The sequence below is a fragment of the Sapajus apella genome, unplaced genomic scaffold (genome assembly GCF_009761245.1).
Source record: "Sapajus apella isolate SASKATOON/1434 unplaced genomic scaffold, GSC_monkey_1.0 scaffold77, whole genome shotgun sequence".
Lineage (NCBI taxonomy): Eukaryota > Metazoa > Chordata > Mammalia > Primates > Cebidae > Sapajus > Sapajus apella.
Genome location: NW_022437017.1, coordinates 6,187,413 through 6,206,071, shown reverse-complemented (window position 1 = coordinate 6,206,071; position 18,659 = coordinate 6,187,413). Strand labels below are relative to the sequence as shown.

At 62.6% G+C, this 18,659-nt stretch overlaps 1 protein-coding gene across 6 annotated transcripts in view; it reads left to right on the top strand.

Annotated features, from left to right (window-relative positions):
• Positions 1 to 18,659, top strand: part of KDM4B (lysine demethylase 4B) — a 178,659-nt gene that overhangs the window by 148,421 nt on the left and 11,579 nt on the right. For all 6 annotated transcript variants that reach the window (XM_032252175.1, XM_032252180.1, XM_032252178.1 and 3 more), the window contains 7 exons: positions 9,111 to 9,577; positions 9,909 to 10,029; positions 12,463 to 12,641; positions 13,736 to 13,958; positions 15,616 to 15,692; positions 15,988 to 16,043; positions 16,326 to 16,434. In XM_032252175.1, the coding sequence (XP_032108066.1) occupies positions 9,111 to 9,577; positions 9,909 to 10,029; positions 12,463 to 12,641; positions 13,736 to 13,958; positions 15,616 to 15,692; positions 15,988 to 16,043; positions 16,326 to 16,434 (1,232 nt within the window). The remainder of the gene's footprint in view (positions 1 to 9,110; positions 9,578 to 9,908; positions 10,030 to 12,462; positions 12,642 to 13,735; positions 13,959 to 15,615; positions 15,693 to 15,987; positions 16,044 to 16,325; positions 16,435 to 18,659) is intronic.

Genomic DNA, 18,659 nt, shown 5'->3' with positions numbered 1-18,659 from the left:
ACACCCGAGACAGACACGCACACACACACATACACCAAACACACACATCCTCCGACATACACATCCCAGACATGCACACACACATACACCATAAACACCCCACACACACACAAACACACACCCCCAAACACACACACACCCTCTGACATACACATCCCAGACATGCACGCACACACGCACACACACACCCTAAACACCCCCCACACACACAAACACCCCCAAACACACACACACCCTCCGACATACACATCCCAGACATGCACGCGCGCGCATGCACACACACACACCCCCCCCACCTAAACACCCCCATACACACATACACCAAACACACACACACCCCAAAACACACACACCCCCCAAACAGACAGACACACACACACACATACACCCCTCCCCCCCAAAAAATACAAACTAAGATGCTGCGTGTGGCCCAGACGCTGGAACGCGCCTGCAGTGGCCATGGCCACCGCTGAGCAGAGGGCTGGCTCTGACTGCCCGGTTTAGAGCTTTAGCTTCTGGGAGTCTGCACAAAGTGGCTACTCCCAGCAGGGAGCCCATCCCTCTCCCACCCTTTCTGGGCGCCAGGCAGGGAGTGCGTGGGGTGTGCCGGCCAGCCCGCCTCCCCTCAGGGCTGCCCCCAGTCGTGATGCCTCAGGCCCAGGTCATGGGACCACATTCACCAAGGGGTCTTGGTTCTCAGTTTTCCTCTGTATGAGCCCGGCACGGCATGGTCCATCTCTGAGGCGTCAGGTCTCGAGGACATGCTGGTGTCCAAGGTGAATGTTGTCAGAATGTGGCGAGAGGCCCAGCCATTGTGCACTCAGCAGGTGTGGGCCCTTCCCACCCGCCAGGGGCAGCCATGGGGCACTCAGCAGGTGTGGGTCCCTCCCACCCGCCAGGGGCAGCCATGGGGCGCTCAGCGGGTGTGGGCCCCTCCCACCCGCCAGGGGCAGCCATGGGGCGCTCAGCGGGTGTGGGTCCCTCCCACCCGCCAGGGGCAGCCATGGGGCACCTGACCTGTAACGATGGGATCACAGCCCTAGTGGTACTCCCAGAGGCAGGCACGTCCCTGCCCTCCTGGGTACACGGGGCTGGTATTGAGGGTCACAGTTGGCCAGCGGCTGTGTCCCTGAGGTGAGGAAAGTGAGTGTCCCCCGGGGAGAGAGCAGAGGCCAGGGGCGAGTGTGACTCTGATGAGCTGCCCACTCGTGTGCCATGCCAGCCCCATGTTTGTTCAGGACGCCTCGGGAGGGCCTACCGGCCGAGAGAGGCAAGATGAGGAAAGAAAAGACGTCGTGGGTAGGAAGAAAAAGTGCAGCCACGATTCTCCACAAGAAGCAGCAAGCCAGTCTACAGGGGAGCCACACGGTGACTCGGGGATCAAGGGGAGTGGCCAGAGATGAGCCACAGGCACAGAAACCCGATCTCACTCCTCATATGTGAGCCGCTCACAGCAAACAAGGCTCCCAAAGATACGCCCCTTGTGATGCTAGCAGCCAGAAAGACGGATCTTGGAATATACCTCATGAGAAATGATCTTTACAGAGAAACTTAGATACTTGCTTTAGAATTAAGAAAGAATTGGCCGGGCGCGGTGGCTCAAGCCTGTAATCCCAGCACTTTGGGAGTCCGAGGCAGGTGGATCACAAGGTCAAGAGATCGAGACCATCCTGGTCAACATGGTGAAACCCCATCTCTACTAAAAATACAAAAAATTAGCTGGGCATGGTGGTGCGTGCCTGTAATCCCAGCTACTCAGGAGGCTGAGGCAGGAGAATTGCCTGAACCCAGGAGGCGGAGGTTGCGGTGAGCCGAGATCGCGCCATTGCACTCCAGCCTGGGTAACATGAGTGAAACTCCGTCTCAAAAAAAAAAAAAAAAAAGAATTAAGAAAGAATTGCTAAAGAAACAGAAGGATGTACCAGGTGTCAGGAGCGCCCCTGAGCAGACAGACGGCAGCTGTCCCCGCGTCATCCGAAGGTTCAGTGCGGCCGCATTCGGGATCCCAGCAGCGTTCGCCGGTTTCAGTGCAGGTGGATAAAAACCCAGGGCCTACCAAGAGGCCAGGGCCGCCCTCGCAAAAGCCGGGCTTCCCACGGAGCTGCAGGACCCCGGCGAAGATGACAGGTCTAAGAATAGGGATCCTGGAGCAGCGGACGTGCTGTGAGACCTGGAGGCCTTCCCTCCCGCTGTCCACGCCTCGGCCTCTGAGCACCCTGTGGCCGCCGACGTGAACCACCATGACCTTGGTGGCGTAAAACAGCACACCCCTTCTCTCACAGCTCTGGAGGTGAGAAGTGTGACGCAGGCCTCACTGGGCTGAAATCAGGCCGCGGGCAGGCGGCTTCCTCCTGGGGCTCCGGGGGGAAACTGTTCCCACCTTTCTCAGCGCCCAGAGGCACCCACGTCCCTCGGCTCGGTGGCCTTCCTCCCCTTCACAGCCACAGCGCAGCCTCTCCCAGCCTCTCTGCCGCTCACCCTCCTCCCTCCTCTCGTGAGGACCCTGGGAGGAGCCTGAGCCCCCAGTTACCCAGGATGCTTTCCCGTGCCAGGGCCTTCACTCAGCCCCACCTGAGTGTTCCTTCTGCCGCAGGAGGGACAGTCACAGGCTCTAGGGCTGAGGATGCAGGTGCCTTTGGGGCTGCTCCTCTGTCTGCCACATGTCTAGGAATTTGTGTGGGAAAGAGAATTGGCAGCCTGTAAACACAAAGCAGGAGAATGTCTTTATAACCCAAGGCTAAGTGATGCTTTATTAAAAAGCACAAACCAGAAAGACGAAGATTGACAGATTCAGTGACTCCCAGATACACTGCTGTTTATCCAAAGATGGACCTTTAAGAAAGTGAGAAGGCAAGCTGATGGGTAGCGAAGGCACCTGCCATTCTGTCACCGACCAAGAGCAGATAAGAAGGATCAGGAGGAGCTCGGCTCCCCGAGGAGGTGGCCACGGAGGAGGAGACCCCTGAGGCTGATGTGCGCAGCCTGCTCTGGGAAGCGAGGGGGAGACGCTGCCGACGGCTCACTGGAACACCAGAGGTGGAAACACCCACCGTGCCCAGCACCAGCAGCCGGTACAGCGGGCAATGCAGTCCCCCGCTGCCCGGGACCTGCCTGAGTCCAGCTGCGCTGGAGTGAGACCTGGCCTCATCTGGCGAAGCGGAGCGTTTGCAAACTGCACACCCAGAGCTGCCCTCGGGCATGTTTCCTGGAGAGACCTTTGCTGGGGCACCAGGACTGTGCAGATGCGGGACAGGCAAGGCAACCAGCCACATCTACAGAGAGGGACAGGGGAGCAGCGCCCTCAACGCCCTTGTCTGCCCTGCAGGCATGAGCACTGGGGGCCGCCGCCCCCACCCTGTGGCTCTCGGACATGAGCCTGCGTGGCACAGGGGCTCTCATAGGCTGTGCTCCATTTGTTGAAAGGCCACAGACGGGGCGGCTGAAATGTACAATCTCACCGCCTGTGGAGGCTGGGCGTTCACAGTCCACATGTCAGCCAGGCTGGCCCATTCTGAGGACCCAGGAGGAGCTGTCCCCGGCCCCTGTCCTGGGCTTGGAGGTGGCATGCTCGTGTTCCCTTGGTGTTCTCCTAGAGCGTGTCTGCCAGACTCCCCCTTCCTCAGGACACCAGCCCATCCCAGAGGACCTCATTGTCAAACTCCCGGGCTCCACCTCAGCCTCCCAAAGTGCTGGGATCGCCGGCATGAGCCACTGTGCCTGGCTCTGTCTTCGTTCATGTGACTGACTGATCTACGAATCTGCCCAAGGCCACCGCCTGGAGACAGCCGCACCTTCCCAGTCCCGGCGTGACCTGCCTTCACTTGGGCCTCGCCATGACCTTGGCCTCCGAGTTTCAGGTTCAGGGAGGTGCCAGACCAGTGGGCCCTGGCTCTCCTCTGCTCTCCCATCCCCATGTGTGGGCCTACCTGGATGGGCAGCACTCCCCCCGCCGACAGGGAAACTTGCCTGCTGGAGAGAAGCTGGGCAGGGGAAGGACTTGGGGAAGATGATGCCCCGTGCAGGCGAAGCCGTGGCCTGGTCACTCGTCGTCCTCCTTAAAGATGTACAGGTCGACTCAGCCCCACCTGAGGTCCCCAGGGGTCCACGCACCTCAGGCGGCAGTCACAGTGGCAGGAGGCTGGGCCTGGGGCATCTCTGCGACCTGTGGCTTCCACGGGCTCTGAAGGGCATGAACCCCCACAGAAAGGCCGGGGACCGGCATGGAGTGTTAGAGGCCACCGTGGTACCATGTCAGGGCCTCTGCCCAGGGAGGGCTCAGGGCTGGCGCTGCCCCGCTGACCTGGACACCCCATCTCTGTTCCACGATAGAGGCTCCTTCCTGAGAAGGCCCGGATCTGGCAGGGGTGGGAGTTTCTTGGACACAGCCTTTTTCCTGGGAGCCCGAAGTCCTGAGAGCCTTTGGCCGGGAGGTGCAGCTCGGGAGGGCCTCACGTGAAGGCCTCCTCACAGTCGGGCGGGGCTGCGGGAAGGATTTCCTCAAGTGGTTTCTGGTCTTCCTTGAATGCCAGTTTCATGCCCCTAAAAGCTGTGATGCCTAGCAGTGGGGTGTGGGGTTTGTGTTTTTATATGGAACCAGCCAGGAGGGCCGGCAGCTCTTGGTGCCAGGAGGGAGGCATCAGTGGTCTCGGAGCAAGCCCCTCGGAAGGGAGGGGCCCGGATGGCAGTTGGGAGGCTGCTTCCCAGTGGCCACCTGTGCCCCTACCCCGTTCTCACTGGCTGCTTTGAGATCTGGGAAGAGCGGCCACCCTGTTGCCCAGCCCGAAGAGGGACCAGCAGCCCCACCAGTCAGCCCTGACCCCAGGGGCCACCAGAGGCAGGAAGGCAGCCTGGTCCACCTCTCCTGAGCCCGAGGGGAGGCCCCGCCTCCTAGGAGAAGGCCTGCAGTGCAGGACACGCAGGGTCTGGTGCAGAGCCACGATGGTGACCAGGAGGGCTGGCACAGGGCTGTCCTGCCCCCCAGAGTGGGGAGAGGCAGTGGTGAGAGCAGACAGCGCCCACCCTGCCCTGCCCTCACCCTGTAGCGCCACTCTTAGGAAAGCCCTCGTGGCTGGCAACTGGCTTTAGGACATGAACGGTAAAGGCTGCCATGTCTCGAGGGCAGCCCCAGTGCCTAGTGAAGGGCTGCGAGCTCAGCCGGGGGACCCCCAGCACATTCCAGCCGGGCCTCCGGCGCTGTCAGGCACATCCAGCTGCAGGCTGAGCATGGGAGGACGGCGGTGTTGGAGGGGGTGGCCAGAGAGCCCCTGAGACTGGGACTGGGTTGGCCCAGGCATGGCGGCCAAGCGTGAAACGTGGGGGAGGGGTCCCTAAACCAGGCCGCAGCCTTGGAGCAGGAACAGAGCCGTGTCCTCGGAAATGGGTGGTTTCCTGCCCTCCGCAGGGAAGCCTGGGCCTCTGGACCTGTCTTGGGGTTTGCTGGAGGCTCTGTTGGAAACCCTGGTGCTGGGGAGGGGTGGTCCGGCAACCAGGCAGGCTGGTGAGCCCTGATGGTGGGGGTTGCGTTGACAGCTTACCTGTCCCCCAAAAACAGTGTGAGCAGGGCGTCAGCCAGCTGCCCTTGGGGGCCTGGGCGCACCGCCAGCCTGTCTGTTCAATAGTCCCTGCTCTGTTCTGAAGCCCCTCACCCGTCTCCACTTCCTCAGGCCAGGGAGGTGAGGGGTGGGCCAAGGTGTCTGTGGAATGCAAGGACAGAACCCCAAGGCGCTGCTGTGGAGTGTGGCCATCTTTCCACCTGTCTGTCCTGGCCTTGGCTGTTTCCCTCTAAAAGGTCCCTGTGCATCTGCCCTGGCCTCACAGAGCCTGGGAGCCGTTGGAGAGAGGCTTAGAAACTTTTCTTGCAAGTTTGAAAATCCAGGGCACCGGAAGGCCCGGGCTGTGTATGTGGAGCGGGTTGAGGCTGTCGGCGTTGTCATTCGCTGCTCACTGCAGGCAGGGATGGGCGGTCGGCCGGGCACCCCAGGCTCAAATTACCTCCCGCTTCGTCTCCCATGCCTGGTCCCTCCGGGAGACAGAACCAGGCACCCGAGCCGGGAGGGCTGTGGGGAATTGGGACTTGGGATCAACCCCGTCCTTGGAGGAGGAGGGAGTCCTGCAGTGTGGCCCTTGGTGGGAGGACAACCCCCGGGGGCCTCGGCTCCCACCCGTCCGCACCTCGCCAGCAGAACCAGGGCCTGGGGCAGCTGCACCAGCTGCCACTCAGCTCCCAGGAGGCCCTGTGGTGGGGGGAGGATGCCAGCTCCTTAGAGAGACAGGGACTCCCCAAGGATCCTCGGAGCAGACACCTTCTGTGGTGCCGTGTGCTGACAGCTGCTCTGCGTCCCTGGCCCCACAGCCCCTGCGCATGGAGTGGCCTGTTGTGTGTGAGGGGCAGGTGGGGGCCGGGCGGGCTCTGACGGCCGTTTCCTCCTGGCACCTTCCCCACTTCCTCGTGTGTGCGCTTAGCAGCCCCGCAGCTGGAAGCCATGAGCTGTGCCCTGGAATCTTCCTCTCTCCCGAGACCATCGGTGCCCCAGCTGGGGGCCTCCTGGGCCAGACCCCATGCCAGCTCCTGAAGATGAACCAACTGGGGCGGCCATGGCCTGGGAAGCCGGCCCAGCGGCGTGGGGCCGAGTCCCAGTCCTCCATGGGCCTGCGGTGTGGAAGGCAGGTCAGATCTGCCGTCCTGAGTGGGGCCGGGGGGCGCTGTCACGGACGAAGAAACACTGGATTTCCTTAGGGGAACAAAGCTGTCCTCAAGTGCCTTTTACACACACAGGACAGCGGCTTTCCCGACAGGCACCCGCGGTGGGGCGTGCAGCCCCTGCAGCCTGCCTGGGTAGCTCCAGCTTCCCGGGGGCCGGGCGCCCTGGTGAGGCAGCCCCCCCCCCGCATCTCCACCCTCTGCTCCCGGCCTCCCCCCCGCATCTGCAGGGGAGAAAGTTTCTTCCCATGGCAGCCTGTCTGCTGTGTCCACTGTTTACCTCCCCTGGCCAGATAACAGCAGCAGGGACGACAGCACTCCCTACAAGGCCAGACGGGACCTGGGAGCATTCCAGGCTCCCCTGCCAAGGGTGGCGGTGGGGGAGGAACCAGATCAGTGCCTCCAGCACCCCAGAATGCTCAGGACTAGTAAGGGTGGGGGCCAGGGCGGGGGCGGGGCTGCCTTCGCCTATGGCCGCTCACTTGTCTCTCTTGAGAAACAGGTGGGCGTGTGCCTGCCAAGGACACCGTGGGCGGTCCCCGAAACCCGCAGATGGAGCTGGGGTGGGTGTGGGGAGGAGAGCTGGAGCAGGGAGGACAGGGCCTGCACTCCTGGGGGAGGCTGCGGGCTGGGGCCCCTTGTGGGAGAGGGTGGGGTGGTGTGGCTTCCTCCCGCCTGCAGGGTCTGCTGCGGGAGGGTCCTCGCTTGACCCTTCCTGGAGTCAGCGCGGGTCAAGGGTTAAGTGGTCACCCCTGGCCCTTGGGATCCCTGTCCCTGAGGTCCTCAACGCTTACCACTGTTCTTGGCATCACGGACTGTGGAACCAGGGACAGCTCGTGGTGGGTTTTTAGCAAGTGGTGAGATGGGGCGCTGTGCTCCAAACCAGACCCCAGGACGGGCCACCTGGTCACCAGTTGAGTGTGCAGGGATGAATTTCCTTCCCTTGACTTTTCCTTCCTTTTCCAGCCTGCCGGGGGAGGTGGAGGTGGTGAAGTGTTAGCGCAGTGACTGGTTCATCCTCGTCTGCCTGGGACCTTCCAGTTTTAGCACGGAAAGCCCCATAGCCCAAGAATCCCTTGGATATCAGCCCCTGTCCCTTCTTACAGGATGTCCCGGGAGCCCTGGGGTGTGGAGACACACAGATGACGGCCTGAGCCCCCGTCCCCATTCTCCAGAGGGAGCAGGCAGGGTGCCAGGGCTCCAGGGCTCATGGTATTCCGGGGTCCACAGTGAGCTGGGCGGCCAGGCTGCTCTTCCTTTGGGACAGGGCTCCGAGGTGCCATGCCACACCTCACCCCGAGCAGCAGCCCTCAGAGGGATCCACCCTGCACGAGCTTCCCACAGCCTGACACAGCCCCGCTGGGCTCACATGGAGCTCACATGGAGCTGTGTGCAGGGCCAGGCCCTCCCGGGGCTCCAGAGCAAAACCCTTTCCCAGCGTCTAGAGGTGCCTACATCCCTTGGCTCAGGGCCCCTTCCTCCCCCTTCACAGCCACAGCACAGCCTCTTCCAGCCTCTCTCGGACTCTCACCCTCCTGCCTTCTCTCATGAGGACCCTGTGAGGACACTGGGCCTCCGCGATCATTGAGGATCCCCTCCCATCTCAGGGTCCTTCACTCAATCCCACCCACAGAGTCCCCTCTGCCACGTCGTGTCCACATCCACACATCTGGGAGAGCTGGGGGCTGTGATTTAGCCAGCCAGACTGCCCATCCCAGTTTTGATTTACTGCACACCCATCCTGGCCCCAAAGTAAAATGCCACAAAGACGTGTTACCTGACCCCTCCCTGCCACCTGTCAAGGCATCTCCCCAGCGCAGCCCTGGGGATTTCCACACAGAAGGCCCATCTGCTCACATGGCCACTGGTCAGGGTTCGTTGATCAAGGTTTTGTGCATCGTTCAGTTTTATCTTTGTCAGAAGCAAAACCTTAAATAGCATTTTCACATCCACAGTAGAAATGTACACAATTCGTTATGTGGGAACAGAAAAAGTGCTTCTCCCTCACCCGCACCGGGAAATGCCCTTTGGTGTCGCCCACCCAGGTGGAAGCTGGGAGGACAGAGCAGCCTCCCCGAGCTGGGTTTGGGGACCCGTCTCCCACTTGCCGTAACCCCGGAAGGTGCCTAGAGCAATACTTGGCGGGTCCTCGCAGGCCTTGGCAGGCGAGAGCCACTGCCGGGCTGGCATTCCTGGGAGACCTGGGCCCTGGGGGTGCCTGGCCAGGTGCCCCTGAGGTGGTCTGAGGTGGTCTAAAGCCTGTGCCCTTTGCCCACCCGTGTTCACGTGGCCTCTCGGGGCTGGAAGCGGCCCTCAACCATCCCAGCCAAGGTTGGGGATTTCTGGGGAGCGAGGGACCAGCAGCTGAGCTGGGGTTCTCCTCCCTGACTGCCCTCTCCTCTCCCCACAGAGGATGGGAGGGGCAAGCTTCGGCCAACCAAGGCCAAGAGCGAGCGGAAGAAGAAGAGCTTCGGCCCACTGCCCCCACAGCTGCCGCCGCCCACCCACTTCCCCTCGGAGGAGGCACTGTGGCTGCCGTCCCCGCTGGAGCCGCCGGTGCTGGGCCTGGGCCCCGCGGCCATGGAGGAGAGTCCCCTGCCAGCGCCCCTCAACGTCGTGCACCCCGAGGTGCCCAGTGAGGAGCTAGAGGCCAAGCCTCGGCCCATCATCCCTATGCTGTATGTGGTGCCTCGGGCCGGCAAGGCGGCCTTCAACCAGGAGCACGTGTCCTGCCAGCAGGCCTTCGAGCACTTTGCCCAGAAGGGCCCGAACTGGAAGGAGCCGGCCTCCCCCATGGAGCTGACAGGGCCCGAGGACGGTGGAGCCAGCAGTGGGGCCAGCCGCGCAGAGAGCAAGGCTCGGGCCGGAGAGGGGCAGGTGGGGCGGAGGGGGCAGTTGGGGAGGAGGGAGGCAGGCAGAGAGGATGGAGGCAGGCGGGGAGGATGGAGGGAGGTGGAGAGGAGGGGGGCAGGGGGGCGGAGGGGGGCAGGAGGCTGCCTGCTGGTCTCACAGGGAACTGTGGCTCTTCTTGCAGAGCAGGTGGGGTGTCTGTAGTTAGAGAACAGAGGTGGCTCGTGGCCCTTTCCTGGGACCGTCACCCCAGAGGAGGAGACTCAGGCCTTGGGCTCACTGAGCCTGTGTCTGGCTCGGAGGGAGCCCCCCAGGGGTCTGTAGCCTGGCCCTTACCGCAGCTTGTTGTGTGTTTCAGGCACCATCCACATTTTCCAAACTGAAGATGGAGATCAAGAAGAGCCGGCGCCATCCCTTGGGCCGGCCGCCCACCCGGTCCCCGCTGTCGGTGGTCAAGCAGGAGGCCTCAAGTGACGAGGGTGAGTGGGGGTCCCGCTCCCTTCGACCTCCTCCTGCCTTTCCCCCAGGTCTTCCCCGGTGAGCCCAGGCCCTTCTGTGGCTGCGCCACCTTACCTGTAAAATGGGGGCCGGTCCTCAGTGAGTCCAGTCAGGAAGGCTCACAGAGCTGAGGCTTGGAATCCCCAGGCCTGGGCTGAGTGCTACCTGCAGACCCGGCTCCTGCCAGCACCCCCTCCCCCAGGCCTGGGCCAGGTGCCCCGCCAGCTCACAGGGGGGCTGTGGGTTGGGTGGGGGCAGAAGTGCTGGCCACCCCTCCCAGGTGGAGGTGACGGAAATGGAGTCAGAGTTTGGGATAACCAGGTGAGGCCTGAGAGCTTGGGCGGGGTCAACATGCAGCCCCTCCCAGCGTCTGACTTGTTTCCAGTGCAGACATCCTCACAGCCACATCCATTGCTAGACATGGCCAGCGAAGAGGTCTGTCCTCAAAAGCACTGCGGCTGCCTCGGGGGCAGGGGGAGGTCCGCTGTATTCCAGGTGCATGACCAGAGGAAAGCCCCTCACTCACCCTGGCCACCCTGACAGGTGGTCACCCTGGGACAGGTGGTCACCCAGGGCAGGTGGTCACCTTGATACGTGGTCACCCCAGGGCAGGCAGTCACTCCAGGACAGGCGGTCACCCCAGGACAGGCGGACACCCCAGGACAGGTGGTCACTCCAGGATAGGCAGTCACCCCAGGACAGGCGGACACCCCAGGACAGGCGGACACCCCAGGACAGGTGGTCACTTCAGGACATGTGGTCACCCTGAGTAAGCAGTTCCCTGGGACAGGCCGTCACCTGCGCAGGTGGTCATGCAGAGAGGCAGCTGCTGCTGGAGATGTCCCTGCTGCCTGGGCTGCCCACGATGGGGGGCTTAGGGCTTGTGCCTCCCCACGGAAGAGTCCTCCCAGGCCTGAGCAGGGGCCATCTGGGCCTTGGAGAGGTTAGAACAAAAGGCTGTGGTGAGGCTTTGAGTGGGAGGGAGGAGACAGAATCTTCCGTGGAACCCTCAGCCGGGAGCCGCTGTCTTGTGCGCAGGAATCCTGCTAAGCCCATTTTTCATCTCCTGCTTCAGCCTTTGGTCGGGGATGTGCATAGAATATGAAAACGGCCTGCATGCTGTCTTTCATCCTGTGCGTAATTGCAGGGGTGGGCGAGGAGGGTTCTAGGGCCGCTGGGATCGCAGGGCGGGAATAATCAGCAGGGGGCAGAGCAGTGACCAAGGGCCCGTGGGCTGCCTTGGGAAGGGGCCTTGCCTTCTAGCTGGGGATCCTTCCAGAAAGCACCTCCAGGGCCTCTGTGGACTCCCCCACTCCCCACACCCCACTGCGGCCCTTTGGTGAGACCATCACAGCCCCAGAACTCCAGGCATCCCGGGGCCGTGAGTGACGAATATAGCTGGTGGCTCCGTTCTCATCCCCTGGGCCTCGAGCCGCTTAGGGCCTTCCCTGGGCTCAGCTGGTGGGACTGTCGGGTCTGGGTTTTCAGAGGAGTCTTGGCCTAAGGTTCCTGAGTCTACCATGGGGGTCCTGGGCCTCCACCTCGGGGAGCCTGCCCTGCCGTCTTCTGGATGAACCAGGGTCAGCACCACAGCTGGGCTGATCCCAGGACCCCAGGCTCCCCTTAGGCTGGGCTAGGGGTTGGGCCACAGAAACGGGTACCCTTCTCCTGGGGACAGCCCAACTATGTCCACAGGAGATGCAGGGAGGAGACATGGCGAGATTGGGGTGCGGCAGCTGGCAGTGGAGCCCATTAGAGTCCGGTCGGGACGGGCGGCAGGTGGGAGAGAGACCGCTGCTGCTTCTCAGCAACAGACCTGCCTTACTGGAGTGTCCCTGTCACGAAGCTCTTCCCGGGATGGGAGCCTTGGCTTCTGTCACTGCCCCTCCTGACTCCCTGCCTCACTCCTCCTGCACCTCCCTTGAGTTCAGGGAGTCTGTGCCCACCCAAGACAGGAAGGACAGTGTCCCTGAGTATCGCTGGGTCACTCCTGAAGCCCCCACACAGACTCAGACCCCAGGACGGGTGCAGGGCAGCAGGGGCAGGGCTGGACACTGAGTTTGGTGGGTCCGTGGCCCAGAAGGCCCCACGTGAGTGTCAGAGTGGACAGCTCCAGATGTCCAGGGAGAAACAGATGTTGGGGGAGGGGCTCAGAGGAACCATGTTTAGGGGCTGAGGCCTCGGGTGGCAGTCAGCCAAGACAGATGTGTCCCCTCTTGGTGGGATGGGACGCTGCAGTGCCAGCTTGCTGGGCATAGTGGAGAATGGGGCACCCAGGAGGCGGGTGGAGGGGGAGCCACGGACCAGGGGCCCTGCTGGGCTGCAGCCGCAGCCCACCTCCTGGGCAGTTGGGGTGATTCCTCAGGCGGGTTTTTAGGGGCTTCAAGTGTCTCTCCTCTCCTCTGTTCTTCTAGAGGCATCCCCTTTCTCCGGGGAGGAGGACATGAGTGACCCCGAGGCTTTGAGGCCCCTGCTGTCCCTGCAGTGGAAGAACAGGGCAGCCAGCTTCCAGGCCGAGAGGAAGTTCAACGCAGCGGCTGCGCGCACGGAGCCCTACTGCGCCATCTGCATGCTCTTCTACCCCTACTGCCAGGTGGGCAGGCGAGCCCCGCGTTGGCACAGTGGCCCTGGGCGGGGACCTCACCCCCAGGCATGTGCTCCGGCAGGTCTGGGTAGACAGAGGCAGCGAGGGTGCTATGCGGAGGGCGGCGAGCCTGCCTGGGGGCCCTGCCGCTGAGAGCCGCCCACACCACACCTGGGAGCCGGATTTAGCGCCCTGGCCCCTGAGACAAACAAGGCCTGACACCTCACCGTCCCCAGGCGCTCGCTGTCCTTTGTGAGGCCGGAGAGGCTGCTGGCAGCCACAGGCCGGGCCGGCCGCGTCCGACGTGCGTCTTCCTGACTCCCCTTGCCAGGCAGAGCGTTCATCACGCGCCCTCCAGCGCACCCCAGCGCCGGGGCCACGCAGGCAGCCTGAGCTCTGTGTCTGATGCGACCCTCATGGGAAGGTCTTCACGGGGTGGGGACAGGGCCAGACAGTGTTTGGGGATTCTGGCTTTCTGGAGGAGTGAGAAGAGGGGCCGAGGTGGCCCTTGGCACTGTTATACCCAGGCGAGTTTAAACAGAAGCGCCGCGCTCTGAGCGTCCGCTGTTAATGGCCGGCGTCCGAGTCAGCTAGAGCTCAAAGGTCTCAGCCCAGGACAAAGCCAGCCCACACTTTTGTATCAGTTTAGGGTCAGGGCGGTAAGCAGATTAGTACAGAATCAGAGGGAGCAGGTTAGGGGAAGGGGGCTAACAACAAAATTCTATTTAAAGCTTTCACTCAGGATGTGGGGGAGGCAGTTACGCAGGTGCAGGCGCAGGGCGTATAGGCCAGTGGGCTGTTTCTCAGAAAACTGCTTGCAGAGATGCCAGGTGTCTCAGACCACAAGCTCTCGGAACAGAACGCCCTGCGTAGCTCAAGGTGGCAAAATGGAGTGGACAGGATCGTTCAGAACGTGCTCATCACAGCCCAGCTAGTGTATTTCAGCATCTCTCCTAGTTCAGCAGTCAGGCATCACCCGACTCCCCCCTCTCAAGGTGGGCCCTATAGCCAGAGGGCATCAGGGCCCTGAGAGAGGCCTGCACTGCCTCCCCGCCCCACCCCCCACACAGCTCCGTCCCCTGAAGGCCCCCTCTCCCCTACAGGCCCTACAGACTGAGAAAGAGGTGCCCCCAGCCTCCCTCGGAGAGGGCTCCTCAGCCACACCTCCCTCCAGAAGTGGCCAGAAGACGAGGCCACTGATCCCCGAAATGTGCTTCACCTCTGGCGGCGAGAACACAGAGCCGCTGCCGGCCAACTCCTACATCGGCGACGATGGGACCAGCCCCCTCATCGCCTGCGCCAAGTGCTGCCTGCAGGTTCACGCTAGTGAGTGCCGGGGGCCCGAGGAGCCACGTCTCCAGTGGGATGCTGGCGGGTGCCATCCTCCCCTGCAGAAGCCAGGCCGGCCCCTCTCCCTGGCTGCTGTTTCAGGGCCAGGGCAGGGGCCTCCCCCAGTGACTTCCTGCAGTTTCTGACTTTCTCGTCTTTCCTGTCGTGGGGCTGCTGGGCTGCAGTCCCGCCATCTAGAGAAGGGGAAAGGATGTGGCCGTGGAAGGGCCGGGTGACCCCTGCCACCCCCAGGCAGGACAGGCCTCCGCTCCCCCAGGGTCTGGAAGATGCCAGTGCAGGCTCAGGTGCCAGCCTCTGTGGGGAGGAAGCCTCTGTTCTGAGAGGCCCTTGGCTCATTCCGCCCTGTCCCTGACACCGGGAAGCTTACCCTAGGGCCAGAGCCAGAAGCGGGCCAGGCACGCCCCAGGAGGACCAGAGACCCGCGCCCCGCCTCCCCCAGGCGGGGTTCCCTGCCAGGCGCTCTCTCTGCCAAGCAGCCTTTGCAGGCAGACATCCCTGCCCTTGACCCTGGCCCGGGCACGGTCCCTCCTCTTTGTCCATCTGGACAGTTCTGCCGCGTCCTCCCCAGGCCTGGGAGGCAGCAGGAGGAGCTCGGGCACCCGCTACGCCTGTGATTTGGGGCCGGGGTTGAAACTGATGGTCACAGTGAGACTGCAGCGTGGTCAGGGTGTCTGGTTTATCTCTGTTCTCGGGAAGCCCTCCCCAGTCCTAAGGCTCAACTGTGGAGCAGATAAAGAAATGGATGTCTCTTTCCCAGGCGTTAGAGGGTGGCAGGAAATGAACTTCCAGGGCAGGGGGAGGGCTTTCCGGAGAAGTTTAATTTTCTGTGCCCTGGCCGAGGCGGCAGCCATCCATCTCTGTCGGTTTCCTCCTGGCAGCGGTCGGCCTGGGGGCTCATTGTGTCTCCTGGCTGGGAGGGTGTTCACTCTGCTTTGCCAGGCCTGGGTTTGGCATGTGCCCTGGGCAGGTGGGCTCCCTGGGGGAAGCGTCACTAAGGGCCCCAGGCCCGCCACAGCCAGGCCACCCCAGCCAGGGTCACCCCAGCAGATGCCCCCCCAGCCGTGCCCACCACTCTGCTGTTCTGTAGGCAGTGAGGTCTGGGCCATCAGCCCTGGCAGAGAGCCCTTTCCACGCTGCAGGGCAGTGGCTCCCAGCAGAGGCAGAGCCCTGGGGGCAGGTGGAGCCCCTGTCATCGCTCTGGGGGCATGACTCGGCCCTCCATGCCCTCTCCCCACTTCCAGACCCAGGGCCACGTCCAAAAGCGAGTTGCCTCTGTGGCCTGGGCCTTTCTGGACACAGCAGGAGGTGCCACTGTCGGGGGTACAGACCCCCGACAAAGAGGGGCCCTCAAGACACCACCAGGCTGAGCACAGCAGACCCAGCCGGAGCCCAGGGGCCCTGCTCCCCATCCCTTGTCCTACTTCCACACGAGTAGCTTCCAGACCTTTCTCTCACTCCACGTGCTGTGGCCTGGCATGACCCTCAGAGGGTGGTAACAGCAGATACCCTGAATGCTGCAGCTGTGTCTGGAGGCCCCATCACCCCACGTGCAGACGCCAGCCCCCAAGTTACCCGCACCTCCTCCCAAGTCTCACCCGCCCCCCAGATCTCAGCTGGCCCCGCTGTCTTCCAGGTTGCTATGGCATCCGTCCCGAGCTGGTCAACGAAGGCTGGACGTGTTCCCGGTGCGCAGCCCATGCCTGGACTGCGGTAACTCGCTCCCTGCGGCGCGGTTGGTGCTCTGAGAGGCCGGGTCCCCGGGCCCACTTCAGCTCTGGGCCGTGACTTTGGGCTATAACCTCCCCTCCGTGGGCCTGGGTTCCTCCACTTCCTTCACGTCTGCCCTGAGGGGGTGGAACCCGAGGGACTCCGACCATCACTTTGGTGGCTGCTAGGTTGAAATATAAGGACCGTGGGCTGGGGACGGTTGGCGGATCAGTCCCCATGCAGCGTTTCGGGGAGCCTGCCCAAGCCGCGCTCACCCACAGCTGTCTGGTCCCCGCAGGAGTGCTGCCTGTGCAACCTGCGAGGAGGCGCGCTGCAGATGACCACTGACAGGAGGTACGTGGCGCTGGGCGCGGGCCTGGGGCTGGGACTGGACGGGAGCCCGCCCTGGGCTAAGGCTCCATGGGGTGTGACCCCAGTCAGGGGTCAGCCGTCACCCTCCTGTAACCACCCAGTGTCATGGATGGGGTGGTTGGGGCCAAAGAGGAACACATGCCTGACCTCCCTGAAGGTCCCCAGGCGCTGACCCAGCCGAGAGCCGCATCACGCACAGCCCCTCTGTGGCCGGCCCAGGCCCTCAGAAGCGCCCCTGACCCCACCCCACCCCTGCCCTGCCAGGTGGATCCACGTGATCTGCGCCATCGCCGTCCCCGAGGCGCGCTTCCTGAACGTGATCGAGCGTCACCCGGTGGACATCAGCGCCATCCCCGAGCAGCGGTGGAAGCTGGTAGGTCCTTGTGGTTGAGGCCCACCCTGCCCACGCCTCTGGGACCCGCCAGCCAGGCCCAGCTCCCCACCTGCTTGGTCCAAAGCGGTCTTCCCTCCAAGCTCTGCGTCTCCCCGGGGGTGGGCAGCTCTCAGGAAGCCAGTCACACCGACTTCAGCAGCTGTGTTCCTTTTTGAATCGTTCGCTGAGGCACAAGGTACACTGTTGTGTATCACTGAGACTTCACACCTGCTGAGAGCAGCTCCCTCCACCCGCCCCGGCACCCGGCCCTCTGCTTGTGTGTGTTTCCCTGTGTTATAGATCCCACGTGAGTGGGATTGTGCAGTCTTTATTCTGCAACTGGCTTCTTTCTTAAGAGACAGGGTCTCCACTTAGGGAGGCCGAGGCAGGGGGATCAGGAGGTCTCAGAAGATCGAGACCAACCAGAGATAGAGTGAAACCCCATCTCTACTAAAAATACAAAAGTTAGCTGAATGTGGTGGCAGGCACCTGTAGTCCCAGCTACTCAGGAGGCTGAGGCAGGAGAATCGCTTGAATGCGGGAGGTGGAGGTTGCAGTGAGCCGAGATTGTGCCACTGCACTTCAGCCTGGCGACAGAGTGAGACTCCATGTCAAAAAAAGAGAGAGAGAGAGAGAGAGAGAGAGACAGAATCTCACTCTGTTACCCAGGCTGGAGTGCGTGGTGCCGTCAGAGCTCTCTGCAGCCCCAAACTCCTGGGGTCAAGCAATCCTCCCACCTCAGCCTTCCAAGCAGCTGGAGCCAGGAGCACATGCCAAAAACTTAGGTTCACTCCTAACTTTTTTGTTAAGAGATGGGGTCTCACTATGTTGCCCAGGCTGGTTTGGGACTCCTGGCCTTGAGATCTTCTTGCCCTGACCTCCTGGATAGCTGGGATTACAGGCGCAAGTGGCGTCTTTTTTTAGCATAGTGTCTTCAAGGTTCATCCATATTCATTCAACCCAAATATGGCAAGACTTTCTTCTTTCCTTGGCTGAGTAACGTGCCGTGTGGATGGACCGTGTTGCGTTTATGCGGGCACCGTCGGTGTCTCTGCGGGTTGCGCCACAGCGGATGTGGGAGTGAGGTTGTGGTTCGGGGATTCTCGTGTCTTCCCGTGGACACAGACCCAGCAGTGGGACCGCTGGGCCGCCGGGCAGCTCTGTTTTTAGCACTGGAGGAAACTGCTGTCCCTTGAGGCTGGACAGACTCCCATTCCCACCCGGGGTGCAGGTCTCCTCTTGCCTCATCCTGATCCACACCTACCTTGGACTTTCCTGTAGCAGCCCCCTAGCTGGTGCGTGCTGGTGTCCCGCTGTGGTTTGACATGTGTTTCCCTGACAGTCGGTGATGCTGGGCACCTTTGCAGGGTCCCACTGGGCCTGCATGCCGTCCTTGGAGAGGCGTCTGCTCCCCTCCTTCGCCCGTTTTGTGCCAGGGTGGCTTGGCCTTTGTGGTGGAGTCGGAGGAGCGCTGCCGCTCCGTGCTCAGTGCACACTGTGGCTTCCCTGTAGGTGAGCGCAGCCTCCTCGGTGAGGCGGGACTCGTGCTGGGGGCTTGTGAGGCTTTCTTCTGCCCTCGGTGGTGATGGCCCCCCTTGGGAGAACCCCTTGGAGCCACAGGGCAACCAGGGAGTGGTCACTGTTGGCCACCAGCTGGCTGTGCCCTCGGGGCATTGCTCGCCCTCACTGTGCCTCGGCGTTCCCCTCTGTGCCGTGGGGTTGCAGCGCTGCCGCTGTGCAGGGCTGCAGTGGTGTGAGCTGGGCCCACTCCCAAAGCATGGAGCTCCCCATGTGAGCATGAGTGGCTGCTCAAGGCTGGTTGAGTCTGCAGCCTCCTCCCTGGACCCCCCGTGTCCCCCGCTGCATCTGATCCATGCCGTGAGAGCCTGTGAGGTTGCCCCGCACTGTCCATTGTGTAGGTGAGGGGCCCGGGGCCTGGAGAGCTCGGCCGGTCGTGGCCTGGGCTGCAGCCCCGCAGGGCCGTCTCTGCCCCACAGCCTCTAGCCCACCTGTGCACACAGCACTTTGAGCTGTCCCCACCTGCTGGAGAATGACGCTCGGCTGGCCCTTTAAATCAGCTTCCTGCGGAGCCTTGGGATCTGGCCCAGACAGGAGATGAGGAGGCTGGGTGCGGCGGCTCATGCCTGTATCCCAGCACTTTGGGAGGCCGAGGAGGGTGTATCACCCAAGGTCAGGAGTTCCAGACCAGCTGGCCAACATGGTGA